At 39.7% G+C, this 25,210-nt stretch overlaps 1 protein-coding gene across 1 annotated transcript; it reads left to right on the top strand.

Annotated features, from left to right (window-relative positions):
• LOC311225866 (uncharacterized protein) lies at positions 1-25,087 on the top strand (the record flags this gene model as incomplete). Its single annotated transcript, XM_084311258.1, has 10 exons — positions 1-214; positions 7,240-7,418; positions 9,582-9,662; positions 11,566-11,744; positions 12,091-12,328; positions 12,530-12,621; positions 12,861-13,017; positions 19,674-19,796; positions 21,418-21,639; positions 24,873-25,087. The coding sequence occupies 10 exons, from the start codon at positions 1-3 to the stop codon at positions 24,957-24,959; spliced, it is 1,572 nt and encodes a 523-aa protein (XP_084167384.1). The 3' UTR covers positions 24,960-25,087.
• Positions 25,088-25,210: the final 123 nt, after the last annotated feature.

Genomic DNA, 25,210 nt, shown 5'->3' with positions numbered 1-25,210 from the left:
ATGAACACTGCTCCCAGGTATGAAGAGTTTCAGGAGAAGGTGAAGAAAGGGGGCGGGGCCAACGCCATCGCCAGACACACTCAGAGGAACAAGAAGCTGCTGGTGCAGAACCGCCTCCGCCTCCTATTGGACGACGATGACTTCCTGGAGCTGTCCCCATTGGCTGGTCTGGGGCTGCCGTATGGAGACATCCCCTCTGCGGGCTGCTTGACTGGTAAAACAATACTTATACAATACTTATATATTAGTATAGGGCTGTCTGACTGGTAAAACAATACTTATATATTTGTATAGGACTCTGACTGGTAAAACAATACTTATACAATACTTATATATTAGTATAGGGCTGTCTGACTGGTAATAATAATAATAATAATAATAATAATAATAATAATAATAATAATAATAATAATAATAATAATAATAATAATAATACTTTATTTGTATAGCACTTTTCATACAGAAGTTGCAGTTCAAAGTGCTTAAGTAAAACAATACTTATATATTAGTATAGGGCTGCCTGACTGGTAAAACAATACTTATATATTAGTATAGGGCTGTCTGACTGGTAAAACAATACTTATATATTAGTATAGGGCTGTCTGACTGGTAGAACAATACTTATATATTAGTATAGGGCTGTCTGACTGGTAAAACAATACTTATATATTAGTATAGGGCTGTCTGACTGGTAAAACAATACTTATATATTAGTATAGGGCTGTCTGACTGGTAAAACAATACTTATATATTAGTATAGGGCTGTCTGACTGGTAGAACAATACTTATACAATACTGATATATTAGTATAGGGCTGTCTGACTGGTAAAACAATACTTATATATTAGTATAGGGCTGTCTGACTGGTAGAACAATACTTATATATTAGTATAGGGCTGCCTGACTGGTAAAACAATACTTATATATTAGTATAGGGCTGTCTGACTGGTAAAACAATACTTATACAATACTTATATATTAGTATAGGGCTGTCTGACTGGTAGAACAATACTTATATATTAGTATAGGGCTGTCTGACTGGTAGAACAATACTTATATATTAGTATAGGGCTGTCTAACTGGTAAAACAATACTTATATATTAGTATAGGGCTGTCTGACTGGTAGAACAATACTTATATATTAGTATAGGGCTGTCTGACTGGTAGAACAATACTTATATATTAGTATAGGGCTGTCTGACTGGTAGAACAATACTTATACAATACTTATATATTCGTATAGGGCTGTATTGACTGGTAAAACAATACTTATATATTAGTATAGGGCTGTCTGACTGGTAGAACAATACTTATATATTAGTATAGGGCTGTCTGACTGGTAAAACGATACTTATATATTAGTATAGGGCTGTCTGACTGGTAGAACAATACTTATATATTAGTATAGGGCTGTCTGACTGGTAGAACAATACTTATACAATACTTATATATTCGTATAGGGCTGTATTGACTGGTAAAACAATACTTATACAATACTTATATATTAGTATAGGGCTGTCTGACTGGTAAAACAATACTTATATATTAGTATAGGGCTGTCTGACTGGTAAAACAATACTTATATATTAGTATATGGCTGTCTGACTGGTAAAACAATACTTATATATTAGTATAGGGCTGTCTGACTGGTAGAACAATACTTATATATTAGTATAGGGCTGTCTGACTGGTAGAACAATACTTATACAATACTTATATATTAGTATAGGGCTGCCTGACTGGTAAAACAATACGTATACAATACTTATATATTAGTATAGGGCTGCCTGACTGGTAAAACAATACTTATACAATACTTATATATTAGTATAGGGCTGCCTGACTGGTAAAACAATACTTATACAATACTTATATATTAGTATAGGGCTGTCTGACTGGTAAAACAATACTTATATATTAGTATAGGGCTGTCTGACTGGTAGAACAATACTTATATATTAGTATAGGGCTGTCTGACTGGTAGAACAATACTTATATATTCGTATAGGACTCTGACTGGTAAAACAATACTTATACAATACTTATATATTAGTATAGGGCTGTCTGACTGGTAATAATAATAATAATAATAATAATAATAATAATAATAATAATAATAATAATAATAATAATAATAATAATAATAATAATAATACTTTATTTGTATAGCACTTTTCATACAGAAGTTGCAGTTCAAAGTGCTTAAGTAAAACAATACTTATATATTAGTATAGGGCTGCCTGACTGGTAAAACAATACTTATATATTAGTATAGGGCTGTCTGACTGGTAAAACAATACTTATATATTAGTATAGGGCTGTCTGACTGGTAGAACAATACTTATATATTAGTATAGGGCTGTCTGACTGGTAAAACAATACTTATATATTAGTATAGGGCTGTCTGACTGGTAAAACAATACTTATATATTAGTATAGGGCTGTCTGACTGGTAAAACAATACTTATATATTAGTATAGGGCTGTCTGACTGGTAGAACAATACTTATACAATACTGATATATTAGTATAGGGCTGTCTGACTGGTAGAACAATACTTATATATTAGTATAGGGCTGTCTGACTGGTAGAACAATACTTATATATTAGTATAGGGCTGTCTGACTGGTAAAACAATACTTATATATTAGTATAGGGCTGTCTGACTGGTAGAACAATACTTATATATTAGTATAGGGCTGTCTGACTGGTAGAACAATACTTATATATTAGTATAGGGCTGTCTGACTGGTAGAACAATACTTATACAATACTTATATATTCGTATAGGGCTGTATTGACTGGTAAAACAATACTTATATATTAGTATAGGGCTGTCTGACTGGTAGAACAATACTTATATATTAGTATAGGGCTGTCTGACTGGTAAAACGATACTTATATATTAGTATAGGGCTGTCTGACTGGTAGAACAATACTTATATATTAGTATAGGGCTGTCTGACTGGTAGAACAATACTTATACAATACTTATATATTCGTATAGGGCTGTATTGACTGGTAAAACAATACTTATACAATACTTATATATTAGTATAGGGCTGTCTGACTGGTAAAACAATACTTATATATTAGTATAGGGCTGTCTGACTGGTAAAACAATACTTATATATTAGTATATGGCTGTCTGACTGGTAAAACAATACTTATATATTAGTATAGGGCTGTCTGACTGGTAGAACAATACTTATATATTAGTATAGGGCTGTCTGACTGGTAGAACAATACTTATACAATACTTATATATTAGTATAGGGCTGCCTGACTGGTAAAACAATACTTATACAATACTTATATATTAGTATAGGGCTGCCTGACTGGTAAAACAATACTTATACAATACTTATATATTAGTATAGGGCTGCCTGACTGGTAAAACAATACTTATACAATACTTATATATTCGTATAGGGCTGTCTGACTGGTAAAACAATACTTATATATTAGTATAGGGCTGTCTGACTGGTAGAACAATACTTATATATTAGTATAGGGCTGTCTGACTGGTAGAACAATACTTATATATTCGTATAGGACTCTGACTGGTAAAACAATACTTATATATTCGTATAGGGCTGTATTGACTGGTAAAACAATACTTATACAATACTTATATATTAGTATAGGGCTGTCTGACTGGTAGAACAATACTGATATATTAGTATAGGGCTGCCTGACTGGTAGAACAATACTTATATATTAGTATATGACTGCCTGACTGCTAAAACAATACGTATATATTAGTATAGGGCTGCCTGACTGCTAAAACAATACTTATATATTAGTATAGGGCTGTCTGACTGGTAGAACAATACTTATATATTAGTATAGGGCTGTCTGACTGGTAAAACAATACTTATATTATTAGTATAGGGCTGTCTGACTGGTAAAACAATACTTATATATTAGTATAGGGCTGTCTGACTGGTAAAACAATACTTATATTATTAGTATAGGGCTGTCTGACTGGTAGAACAATACTTATATATTAGTATAGGGCTGTCTGACTGGTAGAACAATACTTATATATTAGTATAGGGCTGTCTGACTGGTAGAACAATACTTATATATTAGACAGTATAGGGCTGTCTGACTGGTAAAACAAAACAAAGCGTGTGTGTGTTTATATATATGTGTGTGTTTATATATATATATGTGTGTTTATATATATGTGTGTGTTTATATATGTGTGTGTTTATATATGTGTGTGTGTGTGTTTATATATATATATGTGTCTGTTCATATATATATTTATATATACTATATGTGTGTATGTGTTTATATATATACTGTGTGTGTGTGTTTATATATATGTGTGTGTGTGTTTATATATATATATGTGTGTGTTTATATATATATGTGTGTGTTTATATATATTTATATATATATACTATATGTGTGTGACGTGTATATATATATATATATATATATATATATATATATATATATATATATATATATATATATATATTAGAGGTGGACATAGATACATTTTTTTAATCTAGATTAATCTATCTGCAATCCTGGATTAGATTAAAATGGCTCAAAAAAAAGAAAAAAACCTGCCGAAGGCATTCAAAATATGTATGTTCTACCCAAATAATGACCAGAAGTAAGTCCTTACTTTTTCTTTCCTCCTTATGTTTCTCAGGCCAGGTGGCCCATTACACCATGAGCCCATCTCCCGTTTCCAAAATGCATTACAGACTGTTTGAAAAAGCTGTTTTGCTATGATAATTGGTAATGAAATATCAAAATAATGTTCAATAAGATGTACTTGTGTTTAATAAGTTGTTTTATTCAGAAGTTAACACAAATAAATAATATTACCAGTACAGTACAGTATCTAGCACACTCTCGGGAGCAAAACAGAAAGAAGCATTTCAAACTTGAACTATGTGACACTCAATCAGTCCAATCTCTATTTCTCCTTATTCCACCAGTCACTCAGGCAGACCAGCTTGTTTTATGTAGCGGTGTCTACTTATAGTGCCTATAATATTTTTCCCGTTGGGTGCCAGACAGGGCCAAACCCTGCCAATGCAAATCAACTGCTCCAGTGGAGTTGCTCAGTGGCCAATGGTGTCAACTGTGGTTGTACTGGGCAGCTCCCAGGTGTGAATGGAACTGTGTGAATGTGAAGCAGGGCGTTCCTGAAAAAGAGCATCTGTGCTCAGAGAACCTACCCTGGGTAAATAAAGGTAAAAAAAAAATGTTAAAAAACGTTTTTTTTTTTAGTTTTTTTTTTAGATTAATGCGTTAATTATATTATTGCGCGATACTAGTATCGCGTTAACGCAGCACGTTAACGGCCCAGCTCTAATTTATATATATATACTATATGTGTGTGTTTATATATATATATATATATATATATATACCGGTATATATAATATATATACGTGTGTTGGTGTGTGTGTGTTTATATTAGGGATGTCCGATATTATCGGCCTACCGATATTATCGGCCGATATCGGCATTAAAATGTGATATCGGAAAATAACGGTATAGTTTTTTTAATCTTTTTAAATTAATTTTTTTTAATATTTCTATAACCTTTATTTACCCAGGCAAGCAAGTAAGAACAAATTCAGATTTTATTTATTGTCAAAAGTATGCATAATGTTGTGTTAATTCCACAACAAGAGATATGTAATGTTAATTGCCTGAAATTATAAAAAATGTTGGGGGGGGGGGGGGGGGGACCCTGCATATATCGGTATCGGTTGATATTGGTTGATATCGGTATCGGAAATTAAGAGTTGGACAATATCGGTATATCGGTATCGGTAAAAAAGCCAATATCGAGCATCCCTAGTTTATATATATATATTTATATATATGCTATATGTGTGTGTGTTTATTTATATATATATATATACTAGGGATGGGTACCTTTCACATTTGAACTGATATGGTACCGGTACCTGTGAATCGATACCGGTACCCAACTGTACCTTTTTTCAGTACTTTAGTCTCAAAAAATTGTATTTACCTACCTCAATCGTGAAAAAAAATCAAAACTTCAAATAACTACAATTTCGACCGTTTTCGGCTTGCCATTGCTCCGACTGCTTTGTTGTTGAATCAAGTCAAATCCTAGGTAAGCATATATTGTGCGTGTGAACGTTGACATGAAAAGAAAAAAGGCTAATAAAATTATAAAAATAAATAAAAATTCTCTGTATTTCACTTGAATCGATACTCGGTAGTACCGACGTGTTTCGGTTCGGTACCTCAAAAGTACCGAATTCGGTACCCATCCCTAATATATACGTGTGTTGGTGTGTGTGTTTATATATATATATATTTATATATATGCTATATGTGTGTGTGTGTTTATTTATATATATATATGCTATATGTGTGTGTGTGTGTGTGTTTATTTATATATATATATGCTATATGTGTGTGTGTGTTTATTTATATATATATATATGCTATATGTGTGTGTGTGTGTGTGTTTATTTATATATATATATTAGTGCTGTCAAACGATTAAAATATTTAACTCGATTAATCGCATGATTGTCCATAGTTAACTCGCGATTAATCGCAAATTAATCGCATTTTTTTTTTTTTTTTTACCTTAAACAGATCTTTTTCAAGTTCCAAGTTTTAATACTCTTATCAACATGCAAGTCAACAAATGCTTGCTTTATGCAGCCATTTAACACAAAAGGATGACCCTCATGCATTGCAAATTTGCATCAAATTCAAAACAGAGTGATGCACAAAATAACTTAAAAGAAAATAATAATTTAAAACAATGAATAAAGTGTGCATGAAATAATAGGGGAAAGAAAACGTTAGGAACTTGTTACATTCACCCACACAAGGGCTGATTAATCACACACCCCCCTCTCTCACACACACACACACTCTCCCAGCTCTTTTTCTCTTTTGCCCCTTCCTCATCTCTCTCACCCCCCTCTCTCTCTATATCTCACACACACGCACACACGCACACACACACACACACACACACACACACACACACACACACACTTCAGAAACAAACATAGTATCAATGAGAGCATCAATAATACACCTGAGTGAAGTCTAGTAAAAAAAAAAAAAAAAAAAAAAAATTAATTTTTTTTAGTTAATCTTGAGTTAAAAAAATTTGTGGCATTAATAGAATCGGGAGTTAACGCGATATTAACGCGATATATTTGACAGCCTTAATATATATGCTATATGTGTGTGTGTCCTCAGGGATTGGTCGTATCAACAGGCTGTGGTGTGTCTTCATCGCTAACGACGCAACAGTGAAGGGCGGCACAGCTTATCCAATCACAGTCAAGAAGCAGCTGCGGGCGCAGGAAGTAGCCATACAGAACCGCCTCCCCTGTGTTTACCTGGTCGACTCTGGAGGAGCCTTTCTACCTCTACAGGTAACACAGAGAGAGACAGACAGACAGGTAACAGAGAGAGAGAGAGAGACAGACACATAGAGAGAGAGAGACAGACAGGTATTCCTTTGGTCTGAGACAGTGATTTCATACGGCAATCAATTCGGCACTACAGATCGCTCACATTGAACAGCAATAAATATTTAGGTAGTCAATAGGACTAAAATAAGAATACGAATATAATAATATTAAAAATAAGAATAAAGAATAAAACAAGGTCCGGGATATACATGTACACAATAGATCCAGAACAAAAAACACTATAAAATCCACATTTGCGACACTCCCAGACCAATGAAGATAAGGAACAACTCACTAAAACCTACCAATAGGAAAAAAAGCACCACAGGCGGTGTGGAGGAGAGAAACCTCAGATGTGCTGTTCAACCGGGATCCCCATCAGGATGTCGGTGATATTGTAGTGTTGCTATGGAGGACAGATGGATGGAGAATAGAACAAGCGTATAAGTGGTATGTATATATACATGTAATAAAACACATAACATACATACATGGTAACAATAGTATCTAAAGTACATAAGAACATTAAACATTTTAAATAAATAGAGCTAAGAACAACAACAACAACAACAACAACAACAACAACAACAACAACAACAACAACAAAAAAGGCATACGAAAACTGACGGCGATGTAGAGTGGATCCATCGTGCCTGTGGTAGTCAGAACCGGTTTGAGGAAGAATAGTCACTGCTGTCAACGCTGTTAGCTACATCAAGGACGGCGCAGGGAAGATCACACCACCTTGACCATCACACCACCTTGACAGGCCCAACGGGGCGGGACCAGAGAGACAGGGACAGGGGTTAGAGAGCTCCCGTGTTCGCAATGGGCAGACAGGAGCAATAAATACATGTAATAAGTATATATATATGCATACATAGTAGCAAAAATTATTAAATTAAAGTAATAAATAAAACTAAGAACGAAGAGGCATATGACTACAAGCGCTGGTATACAGGATGAGATACAAGAAGATGGCTCAGGGCCATTTGCTCCGGGGGGCAGGAGAACCACTCAGATCAGGTTGCAGTAGAGCGGGCATGGTTAGACTGAAGACGGCATGAAGCAGAACCATGGTGCCAGTGGTGGTCAGAACCAGTCTGAGGTAGAGCAGTCGCTTCAATCTGTATGACAACACATTATCCACTCAGAGAGACAGGGACAGCGGTTAGAAAATCCAGACATGGGAGCAAATAAACAGACATCCTAACTGAACTAACCAGATTAAACTAAGGGTCTATCCCCGACCAGGTGAGATCAGGGTAGGCTGAAAGAGAGAGAGAAAAGATGGGTCTTTAGCGAAGATTTAAAAGCTTCAACAGAGCAGGTGCCCCTGACGACGGCGGGTAATCTATTCCACAGGTAGGGAGCGCGGTAGGCAAAGGCTCTGTGGCCGGCGGATTTATTTTTTACCCTAGGAAACTATATGAGCCCCGCATTTTGTGAACACAAAGCACGAGCGGGCGAGTATCGTGAGATGAGATCGGATAGATAGAGCGGTGTGAGCCCATTTAGAATTTTGTAAGTGAGGAGCAGCATTTTAAAACTTTGACCAGTCAGCTGGTTCTTTTCGCGTTTATCGCTTTTTCTGGTCAAGTATGACCGACAGAAACAGGTTGAATGGGGGTATAGATGGGGGGAAAGACACTCTGAGAAAGTACGGCTTGTCCGGGAGTCGAACTCGCTACCCCAGATCCGTGACGCGCACGGTTGTCCCCGACGCCGAAATAGCGTTCGAGGTACGCGGTGAGCTACTGGAGCTCCCCGAGGAGGAGCAGCATTTTAAAGTCAGATCTGGCCTGGATGGGAAGCCAGTGTAGGGAGGACAGAATTGGTGTGATATGATCAAGAGTTAGGTAGGCCTGAAAAAAGAACATTACAGTAATCTAGACGTGATGAGACAAATGCTTGAATTAGAGATATCTAAGATATCTTTAAAATCAAATAAAACTCTTGACTTGACTCTTGTCTCCTCAGTCAGAGATGTTTAAGATGTATTTTAAGTGTGCTTCTGTGTCTCCTCAGTCAGAGATGTTTAAGATGTATTTTAAGTGTGCTTCTGTGTCTCCTCAGTCAGAGATGTTGAAGATGTATTTTAAGTGTGCTTCTGTGTCTCCTCAGTCAGAGATCTTCCCAGATAAGAACCAGGGAGGAAGAACGTTTTATAATGAAGCCATCATGTCAGCCATGAAGATACCTCAGGTACTAGACTGGATACTGTATTACACTGATATATTGTATCATCTATACCAAAATATTATAAACATAATACTGTATTACACTGATATACTGTATCATCTATACCAAAATATAATAAACACGATAATGTATTTGTATATTTTTTCACAACCCCCCCAAAATCCCCCCACTTCTACATTATGCTACACTACATTCTGCTACACTGCATTACGTTACACTACATTATGCTACACTACATTATGCTACACTACATTATGCTACACTACACTACATTATGCTACACTGCATTACGCTACACTACATTATGCTACGTTACACTACATTATGCTACACTACACTACATTATGCTACACTACATTATGCTACACTACATTATGCTACACTACATTATGCTACACTACATTACACTACACTACATTATGCTACACTACATTATGCTACACTGCATTACGTTACACTACATTATGCACTACACTACACTACATTATGCTACACTGCATTACATTACGCTACACTACATTATGCTACACTGCATTACACTACACTACATTCTGCTACACTGCATTACGCTACACTACATTATGCTACGCTACACTACATTATGCTACACTACACTACATTATGCTACACTACATTACACTACATTACATTATGCTACACTACATTATGCTACACTGCATTACGCTACACTACATTATGCACTACACTACATTATGCTACACTGCATTACATTACGCTACACTACATTATGCTACACTACACTACATTATGCTACACTACATTATGCTACACTAAATTACACTACACTACATTATGCTACACTACACTACATTATGCTACACTAAATTACACTACACTACATTATGCTACACTACACTACATTACACTACACTACATTATGCTACACTACACTATTATGCTACATTACACTACACTACATTACACTACACTACATTATGCTACACTACACTATTATGCTACATTACACTACACTACATTACACTACACTACATTATGCTACATTGCATTACACTACACTACATTATGCTACACTATATTACACTACACTACATTATGCTACACTACATTACATTACACTACACTACATTATGCTACACTACACTATATTATGCTACATTACACTACATTACACTACACTACATTACGCTACACTTTAATCTACATTATCAGTGGGGGTTGTTGATGAGGCCCACTGATGTGATGAATTGTGAGAGACAGTTTACAGTTTTACAGTTTAACTTTGAGTTAAATCCCCACACAGTTTCCTTTTAAAGGAAGGAGAGGAACAGAGGCTTTTGTATCACAAGACATATATATATAACTCACACTGTAAAAACATACAACAAAAAGCTGACAATGACAAAAGGGGTGATTATTCTGTTAGAGGAAAAAGTTATCACAGCAGAACACTAGACTGAACTTATACGTTTCCACTATAAAAGCTCACACACACACAGAGGGAGAGGGGAGAGAGAATGAATACATTTAGATGTTGCCTTCATATTTGCACCAATATCTCCCTGCAATTTACCCTCCCCTCTACAACACACACACACTATATATAATATTTTGATGTTATCCAGGTATCGGTGGTGTGTGGGTATTGTGCAGTGGGCGGGGCTAATACCCCCCCCCCCCCCCCACACACACACACTATATATAATATTTCAATATTATCCAGACATCAGTGGTGTGTGGGTCTTGTTATCATCCAGGTATCGGTGGTGTGTGGGTCTTGTTATCATCCAGGTATTGGTGGTGTGTGGGTCTTGTTATCATCCAGGTATTGGTGGTGTGTGGGTCTTGTTATCATCCAGGTATCGGTGGTGTGTGGGTCTTGTTATCATCCAGGTATCGGTGGTGTGCGGGTCTTGTTATCATCCAGGTAGCGGTGGTGTGCGGGTCTTGCACGGCGGGCGGGGCTTATATCCCCACCATGGCAGAGGAGACGGTCATGGTCCATGGGATAGGGACCATATTCCTGGGCGGACCGCCCCTGGTGAAGGCAGCCACAGGAGAGGAAGTCACACCTGAGAACCTGGGAGGGGCCACCCTCCACGCAGAGTAGGTCAACCAATCAAATGTACCTCCACACACAGAGGCTGTTTACTGTAAATAATATTTAATATAACATAATATATTATCCAACGCTGCTTACGGAACCATGCACATGTTTTAACATGGGGGAAGGCCCAGTGTTACTGCCTTGCTCTACACATTGAGCTATACAGGAAAAATAAACCCTAACCCTGGCAGTATTAGTGCCTTGCTCTACACAGGGTTGTATCTATCTGTCTGTCTGTCTGTGTCTGTCTGTCTGTCTGTGTCTGTCTGTCTGTCTGTCTGTCTGTCTGTCTGTCTGTCTGTCTGTCTGTCTATCTATCTATCTATCTATCTATCTATATTTCAGGGTGAGTGGTTGTGTGGACCACTTTGCCTGGGAGGAGAAGGAGGCGTATGAATACACCAGAAACATCATCTCCACCCTCAACTTCCAACTCCCTGAGGAGGAGGAGGAGGAGGATGATGATGAGGAGGAGCGGGGGAGGAGGAGGAAGAGAGGAAGAGGAGAGGAGCCCCTGTTTAACCAGACTGAGTTAATGGGTTTGGCTCCACTTAACTATAATCACAGCCTGGATGTTAAGATGGTACACACACACACACACACACATTACATTCCTGGTTTATGTAAAAATATACGTGCCAATAAAGAGATTCTAATTCTAATCAAAGACCGGAATCGTTCTGTTTATTATTATTAGTTTATTATAAACAGTAAATTAATAGTAAACAGTGGCTCTATACTTTGTGATAAAGACCCAGAGGTCATGTTGTTCTCTTCTGCTCAGATTGTGAGTCGGTTGACGGATGGCAGCCGTTTCCAGGAGTTCAAAGGTCGATATGGAACCACCCTAGTCACTGGCTTCGCTAAAATACAAGGGTAAAAGACTAATAAACACATGCACACATGCACACACACACACACACACACACACACACACACACACACACACACACACACACACACACACGTAGGAGCCCTAACCCCATACACCTCTTCTCATCTCATCTCTTCTCATCTCCTCCTCTCCTCCTCTCTTCTCTCCTCTCTTGTGTGTGTGTGTGTGTGTGTGTGTGTGTGTGTGTGTGTGTTGTGTGTGTGTGTTGTGTGTGTGTTAGTCACCAGGTGGGACTACTAGCCAGTAATGGCGAGCTGTCCAATGAGGCGTCGCTGAAGGGCTGCCATTTTGTCCAGCTGTGTGACCAGAGAGATATTCCTCTGGTGTTCCTCCAGAATACTGTTCCAAGATCAGCCCTTACACTCAATACAGCACAGGTAATACATTCAATACAACATAGGTAATACTGTTCCTAGATCAGCCCTTACACTCAATACAGCACAGGTCGTCAACATTAACACTTTTGAGTGCCAGCCATTAGACGAAGCTGTCTGTAGCGACGCCACCACTAGATAGATAGGGATCCGTCACCTTGTTTGTAGAGCTATAACTATATTCTATATTATAGCTATGGATACAATACTATGGCCCATTTGACATCACCTATCTATCGTTCAATATGTGAAAAATAATAATTTTTTCCATCCATACGTTCCCGTGTTATACCGTGGTGAATATAGGTATGGTTTTAGAGTGGTCTAGGGTAATTAATGAAATCCTGAGTTATAGCCCTACACGTCGATTCCACTATAGACGTTGCCATTTCTTGCCTGTATACGCTATTATCCCGAAATCAAATCTATATCATAGGTATTATGTTCCATCATGAATGCATGAAGGGGGGGGGGGGGGGGGTTGTTTCTGATTATTTGATTGTCAGTAACCGCATTCGTATTGAACACTAAAAACATCAGCCCGATCGGTATGAAAGCATTGCAGGATCAAGCTCAAATTTACGTCAGATCGCTCTTACCTGCGATCGGGAATATTCCAAAAATAATATTCCAATTGTTTGATTGCCATCTGGTACATCCAATGTCCATTTGGCCCACAACATAATCCACAACAACATATCGATCGGGGATATTTGACGCGCGTCAATGGAACCGGGACCACCGTTCGCCTTGGCCGACAAGGAAAAATGAAACTCGAGACCTTTGGCCACAGGGGAAGATACAAGGTTAGAAAGGGTGCTCGATACCGCAGTCTAGTGGGATGTGACCGGTATTGCACCTTGGGGACCTCAGACTCATTCCATATGGTATCAACAGGCTCCCTGGGTGGATAATGAATAAAAATATAAAAAAAAAGGACTTAAGTCGTTTTTGGCACTGAACGACTTAGGCCCAGAAACGACTTAAGTCGTTTTTGGCATCCAAAGTGTTAAAGGATCACGTTAACATTAACCTTTTAACACTTTAAGTGCCGAAAACGTGTTTAGGCGTCCTTCCCCGCCATGCTCAAGTTGCAGAGGACGCCGTAACTCGTCTTTAATATCAATATTTCAAAAATCTGTGATCGGAATCATATTTTCCATCCGCAGCCTTCACACACAGTTCTGAGCTCCTCTTAATCCTCTAGCGGTTCAAGAGCGCCATCTGGTGGCCGATCGGCAGAAGCGCCAAACAGGAAGTTATGTGGATGAAGTGCTGATCACCCATATTACTTCCGGGCACTCGCTATAGGTCCCGGGACTCCATCTTGATACACTGGACATCGATCGGTTGCAAATAACTCGATAAACAACATGATTTGGACGTATATAGTATTATACAACCTGGAAATGGACCGGGTATTTCGACATCCCATAATGGAAAACTGTCTACCCCACGCTGATCGCCCAACGGCCCGCGGAGACTGGGGTGAGTTTTAGCGTGTAATATTACCGTGTTCGACACTAACTGCTATGATGAACATTTGACCCACATTAGATGAATGGTATAACACTGCCCACGGAATTATAAACGCCCCCTCGCCCATCCGGTCAACATCAGATGACGTGTAGTAACTTCCAGAAGTCCGTCCAGTTGGATTTTTTTATATCGCGCCGATTGCTATCAAACTGTATTTGATCATCAATATTTGGGGCTATAAATCACGTTCTGGAGAAAGCTGCAGAAAGAGATGAAAACATACTTATACTTTAGATCATATTTTAGTATGAATATGTGAATGAAAAAGTTTAACGTTCATACACCCTGAACAATACATATAGGACATTGAATGGGCCCTAATAATGGCAATTTAGCAATAGAATTTAAAAAGTTATAGCCCTGCAAAGAAGGGGAACTTCTCCATAGACAAATAGAGCTGGCAAGGGATGGTATATCATGAATTTAGCCTTAGGCAATCAAAGTGTTAACATGCACCCATGCGGACACATTTGCAAATATAATTGAAATATGATTATAGAATATCAGGCCTATAAATTACCTTATTATGGCCAAGTCACACATCTATGGATCGGGCCAAATCTCCCCTTTCCAATGACAGAGTTCAATCTGGGTTTAGTACCACCAGGCGCCCCTGACAGGAAGACAGGGCAGCAAAAACCGCGAATGAAATCTACGTAAGTACAGTTACTTTTTTTGTATAACTTTCTTTATTGGAAGAGTTGTGCAGGTACAAAAGTATCAGAGTGCAATTGAGAGAGATCTTCCATTTTTCTATTCCCCATTTTTATCCCCTAACCCCACCCCATCCCACCCAAGGAGAGCGACAACAAACATACATATTAAACAGTACAGAATACATAAGTGAGAATAAAGTGCCTAATTTGGAGCTGTTTAACTGTAGGAAGTTGTGCTTCATCCACGCCTCCTCCAGGCAGGTGGTCAGAGCAGGACTGTGGATGGGGTAGGGTTTATTTTAAGGTAGAGTTGGGTGTCATCAGCGTAGCAGTGGAATGATATTCCATGCCGGCTGATGACAGAGCCATGGGGGAGCATGTAGAGGGTGAACAGGGTGGGGCCGAGGACTGATCCTTGAGGGACACCACAGGTGACATGGTGGGTGTCACACCGTGCCTCTCCCAAGGAGACATACTCCATTATTCCGGTGAGGTACGATCTGAACCAGTCAAGGACAGAGTCTGAAAGTCTGATGGTGGAGTGAAGACGGTGGAGGAGGATGTCATGGTCGATGGTATCAAAAGCTGCAGTGAGGTCAAGGAGGATGAGGAGGGAAGGAAAGTCAGCATAAGCCGTCATCAGCAGGTAGTTTGTGACCCTGACCAGGGCAGTTTCGGTGCTGTGGCCAGAGCGGAAACCGGACTGGAACTTCTCGAGAAGTTGGTTGGAGTTTAGGTGGTCCTGAAGCTGAGCAGCAACTACCTTCTCCAGCACATTGGACAGGAATGGGAGGTTGGAAATGGGTCTGTAATTGGCCAAGACTTCCGGGTCTAGGGAGGGGTTTTTGATGAGTGGTTTTATGACCGCAGTTTTAAGGGCAGAGGGGACATGGCCAGCCTGGAGAGAGTGGTTTATGACCTTGGTGATCAGAGGGCTCATGACGACAATGTTGTATTTCACCAGGGCTGAGGGAAGGGGGTCCAGGTCAGGATACAGGTGGAAGGCTTCATTTTCCTAATGATTTCCTCAACCTCTCGCTGTGTGATCTTTGAAAAGCAGCAAAGAGACTGAGTAGTCGCCGGCTGTGGGTCAACTGTTGGGACTGGAGGGGCAGAGGGGCTAGAGAGGAGGGAGAGGATGGTGTCAACTTTGGTCCTGAAGAAGGTGGCAAAGTCACTACACTGCTCCTCAGTGGAGTGTAGATATATTTGGGGTTTGAGGAGGTGGTTGATGGTAGAGAATAGTTGCTTGGAGTTTCCAGGACTGTTATTTATGATAGAGGAGTATGACAGTTATAGCCTCTCATTTGAGTTCACACAACGGAACGGTTCACATAGCATGACATTCAGTATAAAAGAAAAGTAGCCTATACAAAAAAAAATTTAGTAGAGGAGCTGCAGTCATGAGCTGCTTTCTGTTGTAGTAGGCCTATTATTTTATACGAGCGCGTCTACTGGCATTCTTCTGCGCAAAGTCCTGTATAACACTCTTTAAATCTAGGCAACATTCATGGCAACAGTCACGGGTATAATTAAAAACAATTTCAGTGCTGTGGCAACATCGGGGATACTTGGCAAAATGGACTCGCTCAATTTTCTTTATACTAGGCCTAAGACCATTACAGAGGGACAGGATCTGGAAAGGAAACTCGGAAAGTCAATAAGCATCATGAATATTCACGCTGCGTAATCATCAGCGGGGTGCCATGCGTGTAGCATGGTCGAAAGCCTACAAGGTGTTGATATCCCCATCCCCCTATGGAATGTTGAATTTACAAGCAATTGCATGATGCCGACAGACGGCTGTAAATGTGCGGTGACTTTGGGCAGGCCGTCAGAAGTTAAAACATGAATGTAAGATGAATAGATCTGGAGGCCAGGGCTACAAATCTTTTGTGGGCTTTCGGAATTTTTTTATAATTGTATGTTATTCAGCAGCAGGCTATTATGAGCAATCGAAATTTGTTAGATTGGACATTTTGATTCATTGTATCAAGCGAAGAAGTGAGAAATTCGACACTCCTGATGAATGAAGTTATTTCAAGAACACACTGTGCCTGACTGCCCTTCTCATCCCCTCTCACATGCAGCACTGCTCAAGGGCAGTGTGGGGGACAACAGAAGGACTTTCTGAATGTTGGAGTAATTGCCTGGATTGCTTGTCTTCACTACATCGACCAAGCTACTGTTATCACTTGTTGCCACTTGAATCTGAATGGCTGGATTGATGAAATGACTAGGGATGCCCCCCGGACCCCGGTTTTAAACGGGAACCGGTACTATATTAGAAAATACCGGATTATTTATAAGCTCTGACGTCCTCGGTACTGCTATCGATACTCTAGAGAAATTATTATTATTATTATTATTATTATTATTTAAAAGTTGCGAACGATCCTCTCTCTGTCTCTGCACGAGAAGCGAGCCGCAGCCAGCGAGTCAATTATTACACACACTCCTCGCGAGTCGCTCGCTAGTGCTACACATAGACATACGGGTACTACATACGGGTACTCCTTAATGAAAGTGCTCCCCGACGCCCCGTGCTATAGCGCGCTGCACACAGACAGCAGCTCTGCATGCACTGAGTCGTGATCCTGGCGGATAGAGCGAAGCGTTCTAAAGTATGGATATACTTTACAAGGGTCAATGCCGACAATGCACGTTGCCACAAGTGCAACAAAACATTTGCCAGTAAGGGTGGCAATACGAGCAAATCAATTTATCAAAACATCTGTTGGCAAAACATGATATTAGTGTGCAGAAATGCGCGTATTCGACTGCCTTGCGCGCAGTGTTCCATCTGCATACTGCAGCCGTAACCCAAGATACGGAGTTGCCTAGGCTAATAACGAATTATTACAAATAGGCTAATAAACAAAACAATTGTTTAGCTACAAATACTACAATCTAAACTTTTTATAGATCGTCAAGCTGAGGCGTCAGCCACTATGTCCCAGCCCAGTGAGCCCAGGGCCACCACACATCCTCCCTCTACCTCCCTCCACCACCCAAAGTCCTTTCTCCCTAGCAGCTAGAGGAAGGATGACAGAGGATAGGGTGAACGAGTGTCACAGTTCTGTTAGCCTTTTGCATTTGTTGTTTATTATAAAAAGTCTATAATTCAGAGTCAGACACATTTAAAACATTGTTGCTGCTGTTGCTGAAGAAATTATATGAATTTATTATATTTATTTATAAAGTTATATAAAAGAACATTGCTGCTGCTGTTGCTGAAGAAATTATATTTATTTATAATACTTATTTATAAAGTTGTATTTATAAATAATAAAGCAATGTTGATTCTGTTCTTAATTAATTGTCTTTTTTTCTTGCAAAAAAATAACCAAAAAGAACCGATAAGAGTATCAATAAAGTACCGAACCGTTAAGCAGTATCGATAAGAGTAGTAGTATCGATAAAATCCTAACGATACCCATCCCTAGAAATGACTCACAGTATGGGTCACCGTGCGATCAGCTGCCTCAGTTCTCCAGGGTGGGGGCGGTGCATAGGATATGTACGATGGAATCCCCGATGTCCACCATCTGACGTCATTTGGGAACGACCCCATTGTAAATAATCCAACGTTAACAGCAGCTCCGGATGCGCCTGTTATCAATCGCTTGCGCTACTCTCATGCTTATCAAAAGTTGGATGATTAAAGTGTTTAGCCCCGGTATAAAAGGCACTGTTTCTATCCGCCAGAGTTTTCACAGCATAGTTTGCACCACATCTCGGTGCGTCATTCGTTTGAAGCCAGCCGACCTCCTGCAGCCACTTTTCCGAGAACACATGCTTCTTTTGGAACATAATTGTATGCTATTCAGCAGCAGGCTATTATGAGCAATCGAAATTCGTTAGATTGGACATTTTGATTACTTGTTATATCAAGCGGGAGAACATAGTGAACAAACATAGTGACGCACAGTGAAAGTAATTCTATTTTATGGCAATAACTTTCAGGTTTGTTGTTGTTGTGAGATATGATCCAGAAAAAAAAGAAAGAAAAAAGCTTCACGCTGATTGAGAGGGGCTGGCGTGAGCTGGGAAGTGTAGTTTTTATTATTATCCCAAAGCCCATCGAAAGCCCTGGGTCTCTTCTCTCAAAAGACTACACTCGAGTTAGGTTGCGCCAAATCCTCGCGTCTATAAGCGCCTTTTTCCGACTCGATGCGCTGAGATTTCTATAAACTCATATTTCACTAATAACACTTAAAATCATTGGTAAACAAACATAGTGCTGAAAATATACACTTTGACTGCTGTTTTGACAGGGTTATGGTATTTACTCTTGGCTACATTTGGAGAAAGAAAATACAACATTAATTCATACATTCTGTAGAGATGGATTTATGACGTGATATCAATCTCGTACTGGTACCGGACCGCTCAGGCGGTTAAGATGACATGTCTACTTTGAAATCTCTCACATTACTCTGTGTGTGTGTGTGTGCGTTTCAGGCAGAGACCAACACTAATCGTCTGAAGGCCCAGGGATCAATGATGTCAGCAGTGGCCTGCGCCTCCGTCCCCAAAATCACTGTGGTGATTGGTGGTTGTCATGGAGCCGATAGTTACATCATGGTGAGTGGTGATTGGTGGTTGTCATGGAGCTGAGAGTTACGTCATGGTGAGTAGTGATTGGTGGTTGTCATGGAGCTGATAGTTATGAATGATTCATCAACAATATATCAGACTAGAACAACATTAACCCGTTATGCTGAGGGCACATTTAGCATAAAACGCCTGACGATTGCATACCCAAAGTAATTTGCGATTTATTACTAGAACCACTTATAGCACATGCATGAGTCTGGTCTCTTTTGAGTCTGGTCTCTTTTGAAAGGAAACATTCTGAACTTTCTTCCACAACAGGAGAAGAATCACTCGGAGTGCTAATGTTAGAGGTTTGAACACACTGCAATAAAAATAAAAGTGACTCACGTTTTGTTTACTTGTTGCCAGATGCCTGTCTTTAAGTTCCAGCTGAGAGGTAGGAGCTGGAAAACACAACGATTCCATAGCCTGAAGTCTTATGTAGTACAGGTCCAAATTCTATAAAAATCCCAGACTCATGCATGTGCTATAAGTATAAAGTAAAGCTTTGCAAAAAACGAATGCAATCGCCAAAATGATCTGGCGAGACGAGAGCTTACAACGACGCATCAACTAGGCTGCCCCCCCCCCCCCTCGTTCATATGCAATGCCGGATAACGTGGGACGGACCTCCGCGACCAGTACTTGGAATGGCGATCAGATAATTGGATTATCTTTTTTGCATTACATCAGAGACAAGGTAAGGACTATATATTACCAATCTTGTGTTGATCCGATATTTTGATCCCGCGATTGAAGCCCGTCTGTGTGGAATGTGTGTGTGCTGTGTCCCCGTTGGTCATCATCACGGCATGGATGGGCGCCCCGCTCTAAACCACATTTCATGCTTGCATGAGAAAGGATAATACCGATAATCTAGCATTGATTTCAGGATGATTCGATAATCAGGCGAAAAATGACAACGTGATAACTGGATTTCACTAAAGGGCTCAGAATCACCCAAAATATACTCATAATCACCACGGTATAAAACGGAAATGTACGGATGAAAAAATGATCTGTTTTTTGCATGTTGACTGGAAGAAACTCACTGACAATCGACAACGTTATTAGATCCATAGCTATACTATTTAATATAGTTTTTAGCACTGCAAACGCCATTCTCTCCATTGAATAGAACGCTGGCACTGAAGGCCCACAGTGCCCCCTGCTGCCTGGCGATCAAAGTGTTAAGAGGTTAGATTGCAAGTATGCGAGGATGAAAAGCATGTTAGACTCATTGGACCACATTATTTCGGGTCGCAAAATGTGACCAAATAGGCGCACTGGGAGCCCTGCTGTAACGTCTTCACACACAGGCGTTTCACGTGCTGTTGTTTTCTGTTGGTCTGTTTTCACATCTCGCGTGATCTCGCAAATCCAGATGCCGGAGCTGTGCTTGTGCGTAAAAAATGAGACTGGCCACGGGATTTTCAAAATAAGAGTCTCGATATGAACCGATTTTACGTTGCATCGATACTATTGTATCATTGATAATTAGATCAATATATCGATCTGGATCTATGTATCGTCCCACCCCTAGAAGTCACACATCTTGCTCCTTACCACCTTGGTCAACCATTGGTCTGTGTGTCTTGTCTGTCTCCAGTGTGGGCGAGCCTTTGATCCCAACTTCCTGTTCCTGTGGCCCAACGCCAGGGTGTCTATGGTGGCTCCAGGCCACGGGGCCTCACTGCTGCCCTCTGGAGGAGTGGAGGAGGAACAGGAGGTGGAGGAGGTGAATAGGAGGCTAAAGGAGGAGAGCTCTGCCTTCTACTCATCAGGGAGGCTCTGGGATGACGGCGTCATACTACCTCAGGACACTAGGAAGGTAACAGTACATACTACCTCAGGACACTAGGGAGGTAAGGTAACAGTACATACTACCTCAGGACACTATAGGTAACAGTACATACTAGGTATGTCCCGATCCGATCACGTGATCGGGGGCCGATCACGTGATTTTCTGAAGGTCGGAATCGTAAAAAAAAAAATCTGGATTTTTTTCTTTTTTTTTTAACTTTTTTTTTTTTTCAACAAACATGACCATGTTCACGTCTTACACTCATACTGAGGCCTTAGTTTTGGTTTTAAATTGCATATCATCATTCATTTATTTATTGTCACACAGAGCAGAAGAATTTTGCCAAAACAAACCAATAGTATCCAGCTGCAGAACGGCAGACCAGCCACACTCTCAGACCCAAACGCATTTCCTTTGATTGAATTATACATCAAATGATTTATGTCACGGATTGCAATGCCTCGCTTGAATGAAGTTAACTTTTCACCTGGATAACGTCAACATTCAGGGTGAATGTAATGTGAGAAATTGGGATTAAAAAAATTATATATACCGGTATATATATATTTTTTTTGATCGGATCGGGAAAGATCGGTATCGGTAGATACTCAAAATCACATGATCGGGATCGGATCGGGAGCAAAAAAATGTGATCGGGACATCCCTAATACATACTACCTCATGACACTAGGAAGATAACAGTACCAGTGTGATCGGTTACTATAGGAGATGACTTGTTTGTCTACTAGCTGATATCCATTCTATAATTCCTGATGTTAGATGTACACGTTGGTGTTAGATTATGTGTCAGGCTCGTTGACTCCCATTCATCTGTGATTCTTCAACCTCTAGTTAGTATTTGTAGTATATTGTCTGCAGTGCTGCCTGCTAGATGCTAACTTTCTGCAGCTTACCGTAGCTTTCCAACGAGGGATCTGGGGCGATCGTATCCAGATGCGTTTGGAATCACAGTGTCCTTTTGGAGACGTTATAAAACTAATAAATCCAGCTGTGAATGTCGTCATGTATCCATGTTGAAAGCAGCTGCTGCTGTTAGGGCAGCTGAAGTCTATATTGAGGGCATCAGAGGATGTGTTGCTTGTTACGCAACCTTGCTGATCCATATGCACATGGATAAGAGAACAACACCAGACTCAAATGCACATGGATAAGAGAACAACACCAGACTCATATGCACATGGATAAGAGAACAACACCAGACTCAAATGCACATGGATAAGAGAACAACACCAGACTCATATGCACATGGATAAGAGAACATCAGACTCATATGCACATGGATAAGAGAACACCAGACTCATATGCACATGGATAAGAGAACATCAGACTCATATGCACTATTCTTATGTCTGCAATTTAGGCATTGTTTTTTATTCTGTCAATTGTGTGCTGATTTTATGTTCATTTTATACTAATTACTGTGGGGCACTCTGGACTGAGGTCCATGTGTGAAAAGTGCTATATAGATATTTATTATTATTATATTGTAAAAAATGTATGCATTGAAATGTCTGTAAAGTCTCGACGACATTGAAAATGAGGGTGACCTCAAATGTCTTTTCGTCTCATATGGACAACAATCCAAATAATGAGTAGAATAACTTGAGCACAATATACAGGTGCAGCTCAATAAATTAGAATATCGTGGAAAAGTCAACATATTTCGCTGTATTGATGCAGTCATTTGTCCAAAAGGAGCCCCAACCAAGTACTGAGTGAACATACATGAACATACTTTTCAGAAGGCCGACATTTCTATATACAAATTTTTCTTTATTGGTGATACAGAATTTTTGGCTTTCATGAGCTGTAAGACATAATCATCGAAATTAAAACAAATAAAGGCTTGAAATAATTCACTTTGTGTGTAATGAATCTATAATCTATGAGAGTTTTGCTTTTTGAATTGAATTACTGAAATAAAATAACTTTTCCACGATATTCTAATTTATCAAGCTGCACCTGTACAGTGTAGATTCTCCTTTGTATAGTATTGTAACATAATAATAATGTGGATATATATAGTTATTCCAATTCTACCATATAATTATATTTTTACAAAGACCAGACACAAATAATTTTAAATATATATATATATTCTTTTTTATAGAGTTTTATTGGCACATACAAAAAGCACGACAATGAAGGTGCAACATTCTGGGACCCCTCCTTCCATTTGCCAATCAACCCAAGACAAAATAAATAGTATAGTTAGTAATAGTTCATGGTGTGTGCTGGCTACAACATCTTTCATTCTCCCCGACAAACCAGGCCTAAAAGATGTGGTTTCAAAAGTAGGGATGTTCGATATTGGCTTTTTTACCGATATCCGATATACCGGATATTGTCCAACTCTTAATTTCCGATACCGATATCAACCGATACCGATATATGCGGGTTTCCCCCCCCAAAAAACACAACATTATGCATACTTTTCACAATAAATAAAATAAGAATTTGTTCTTACTTGCTTGCCTGGGTAAATAAAGGTTAAATAAATCTAAAAAATAAATAATTTCTTTTAAACCGATACCGATAATTTCCTATATTACATTTTAATGCCAATATCGGCCGATAATATTGGTAGGCCGATAATATCGGACATCCCTAAGTCTTCCTCTAGAGCTGGTATAGGTGATGGATCACATGAAGACCACCTGTATAATAATAATATAATAATTGTTAGACTAGAAGTCTTTATTAGTCATGCAGTTTAACACACACACGCGAGATGGGCGACCCACAGGAACACACACACATGCACTGAGTCGCTGATGAAATGTCTCTGCACTTTTCCCATCCCGTTGTCCTTCCCCCCATTGGCAGCCAGGAGCAGATAGGGCGTCAACGTGAGCCGCGCCCCGGGGACCAATCCAAGTTCTCCTGTCCGTCTTCGTCAAGGACGCCACAGCGTTTTAGCGATCTGTTGTGCATGTTTTTCCATTGGGTTTATCTTATCGGGGGAGGGAAACCCTTGCGAGCACGGGGAGAACATGCAAACTCCACACAGAAAGGCCTGGGAGATACCCCACCTGAGTACCTGGCATCATGGAAACCTGGTCCCCAAGCGGGAATCGAACCCTGGACCTTCTTGCTGTGAGGCGACAGTGTTAACCACTACACCACCACTGTAGAGCTGGTATAGGTGATGGATCACATGAAGACAGAGTCTGATCTGGATGTTATGCGAGTCAGGGAGTTGTCTCTATCCCTCTAAACCACAATTTTTTTCTGTCTAGGTCCTCGGAGACTGTCTGGACATCATCAAGCAGCAGCAGTACCAGCTGTCTACAGAGAAACTGAGAACCCCACTGCTCCGCATCTAGAGCCTCTCTCCTCTAGAACCTCTCCTTCACACCGTTGTTCAGCTTCTAGACACTCCTTAAGAACATCTCTTCTAGACACTCTCATTTAGAACATCTCTTCTAGAACATCTCATTTAGAACATATCCTCTAGAACATCTCATTTAGAACATCTCCTTTAGAACCCCCCCCCCCTCTAGAACATCTCTCTTCTAGAACATATTCTGTAGAACATCTCTCCTCTGGAGCTGTCCCCGAAGCCTGTTTTTGGGAT

The sequence above is a fragment of the Notolepis coatsorum genome (assembly GCF_963971535.1).
Source record: "Notolepis coatsorum genome assembly, chromosome: 3".
In the NCBI taxonomy this organism is placed as follows: domain Eukaryota; kingdom Metazoa; phylum Chordata; class Actinopteri; order Aulopiformes; family Paralepididae; genus Notolepis; species Notolepis coatsorum.
This window is presented reverse-complemented; position numbering and strand designations above follow the sequence as displayed.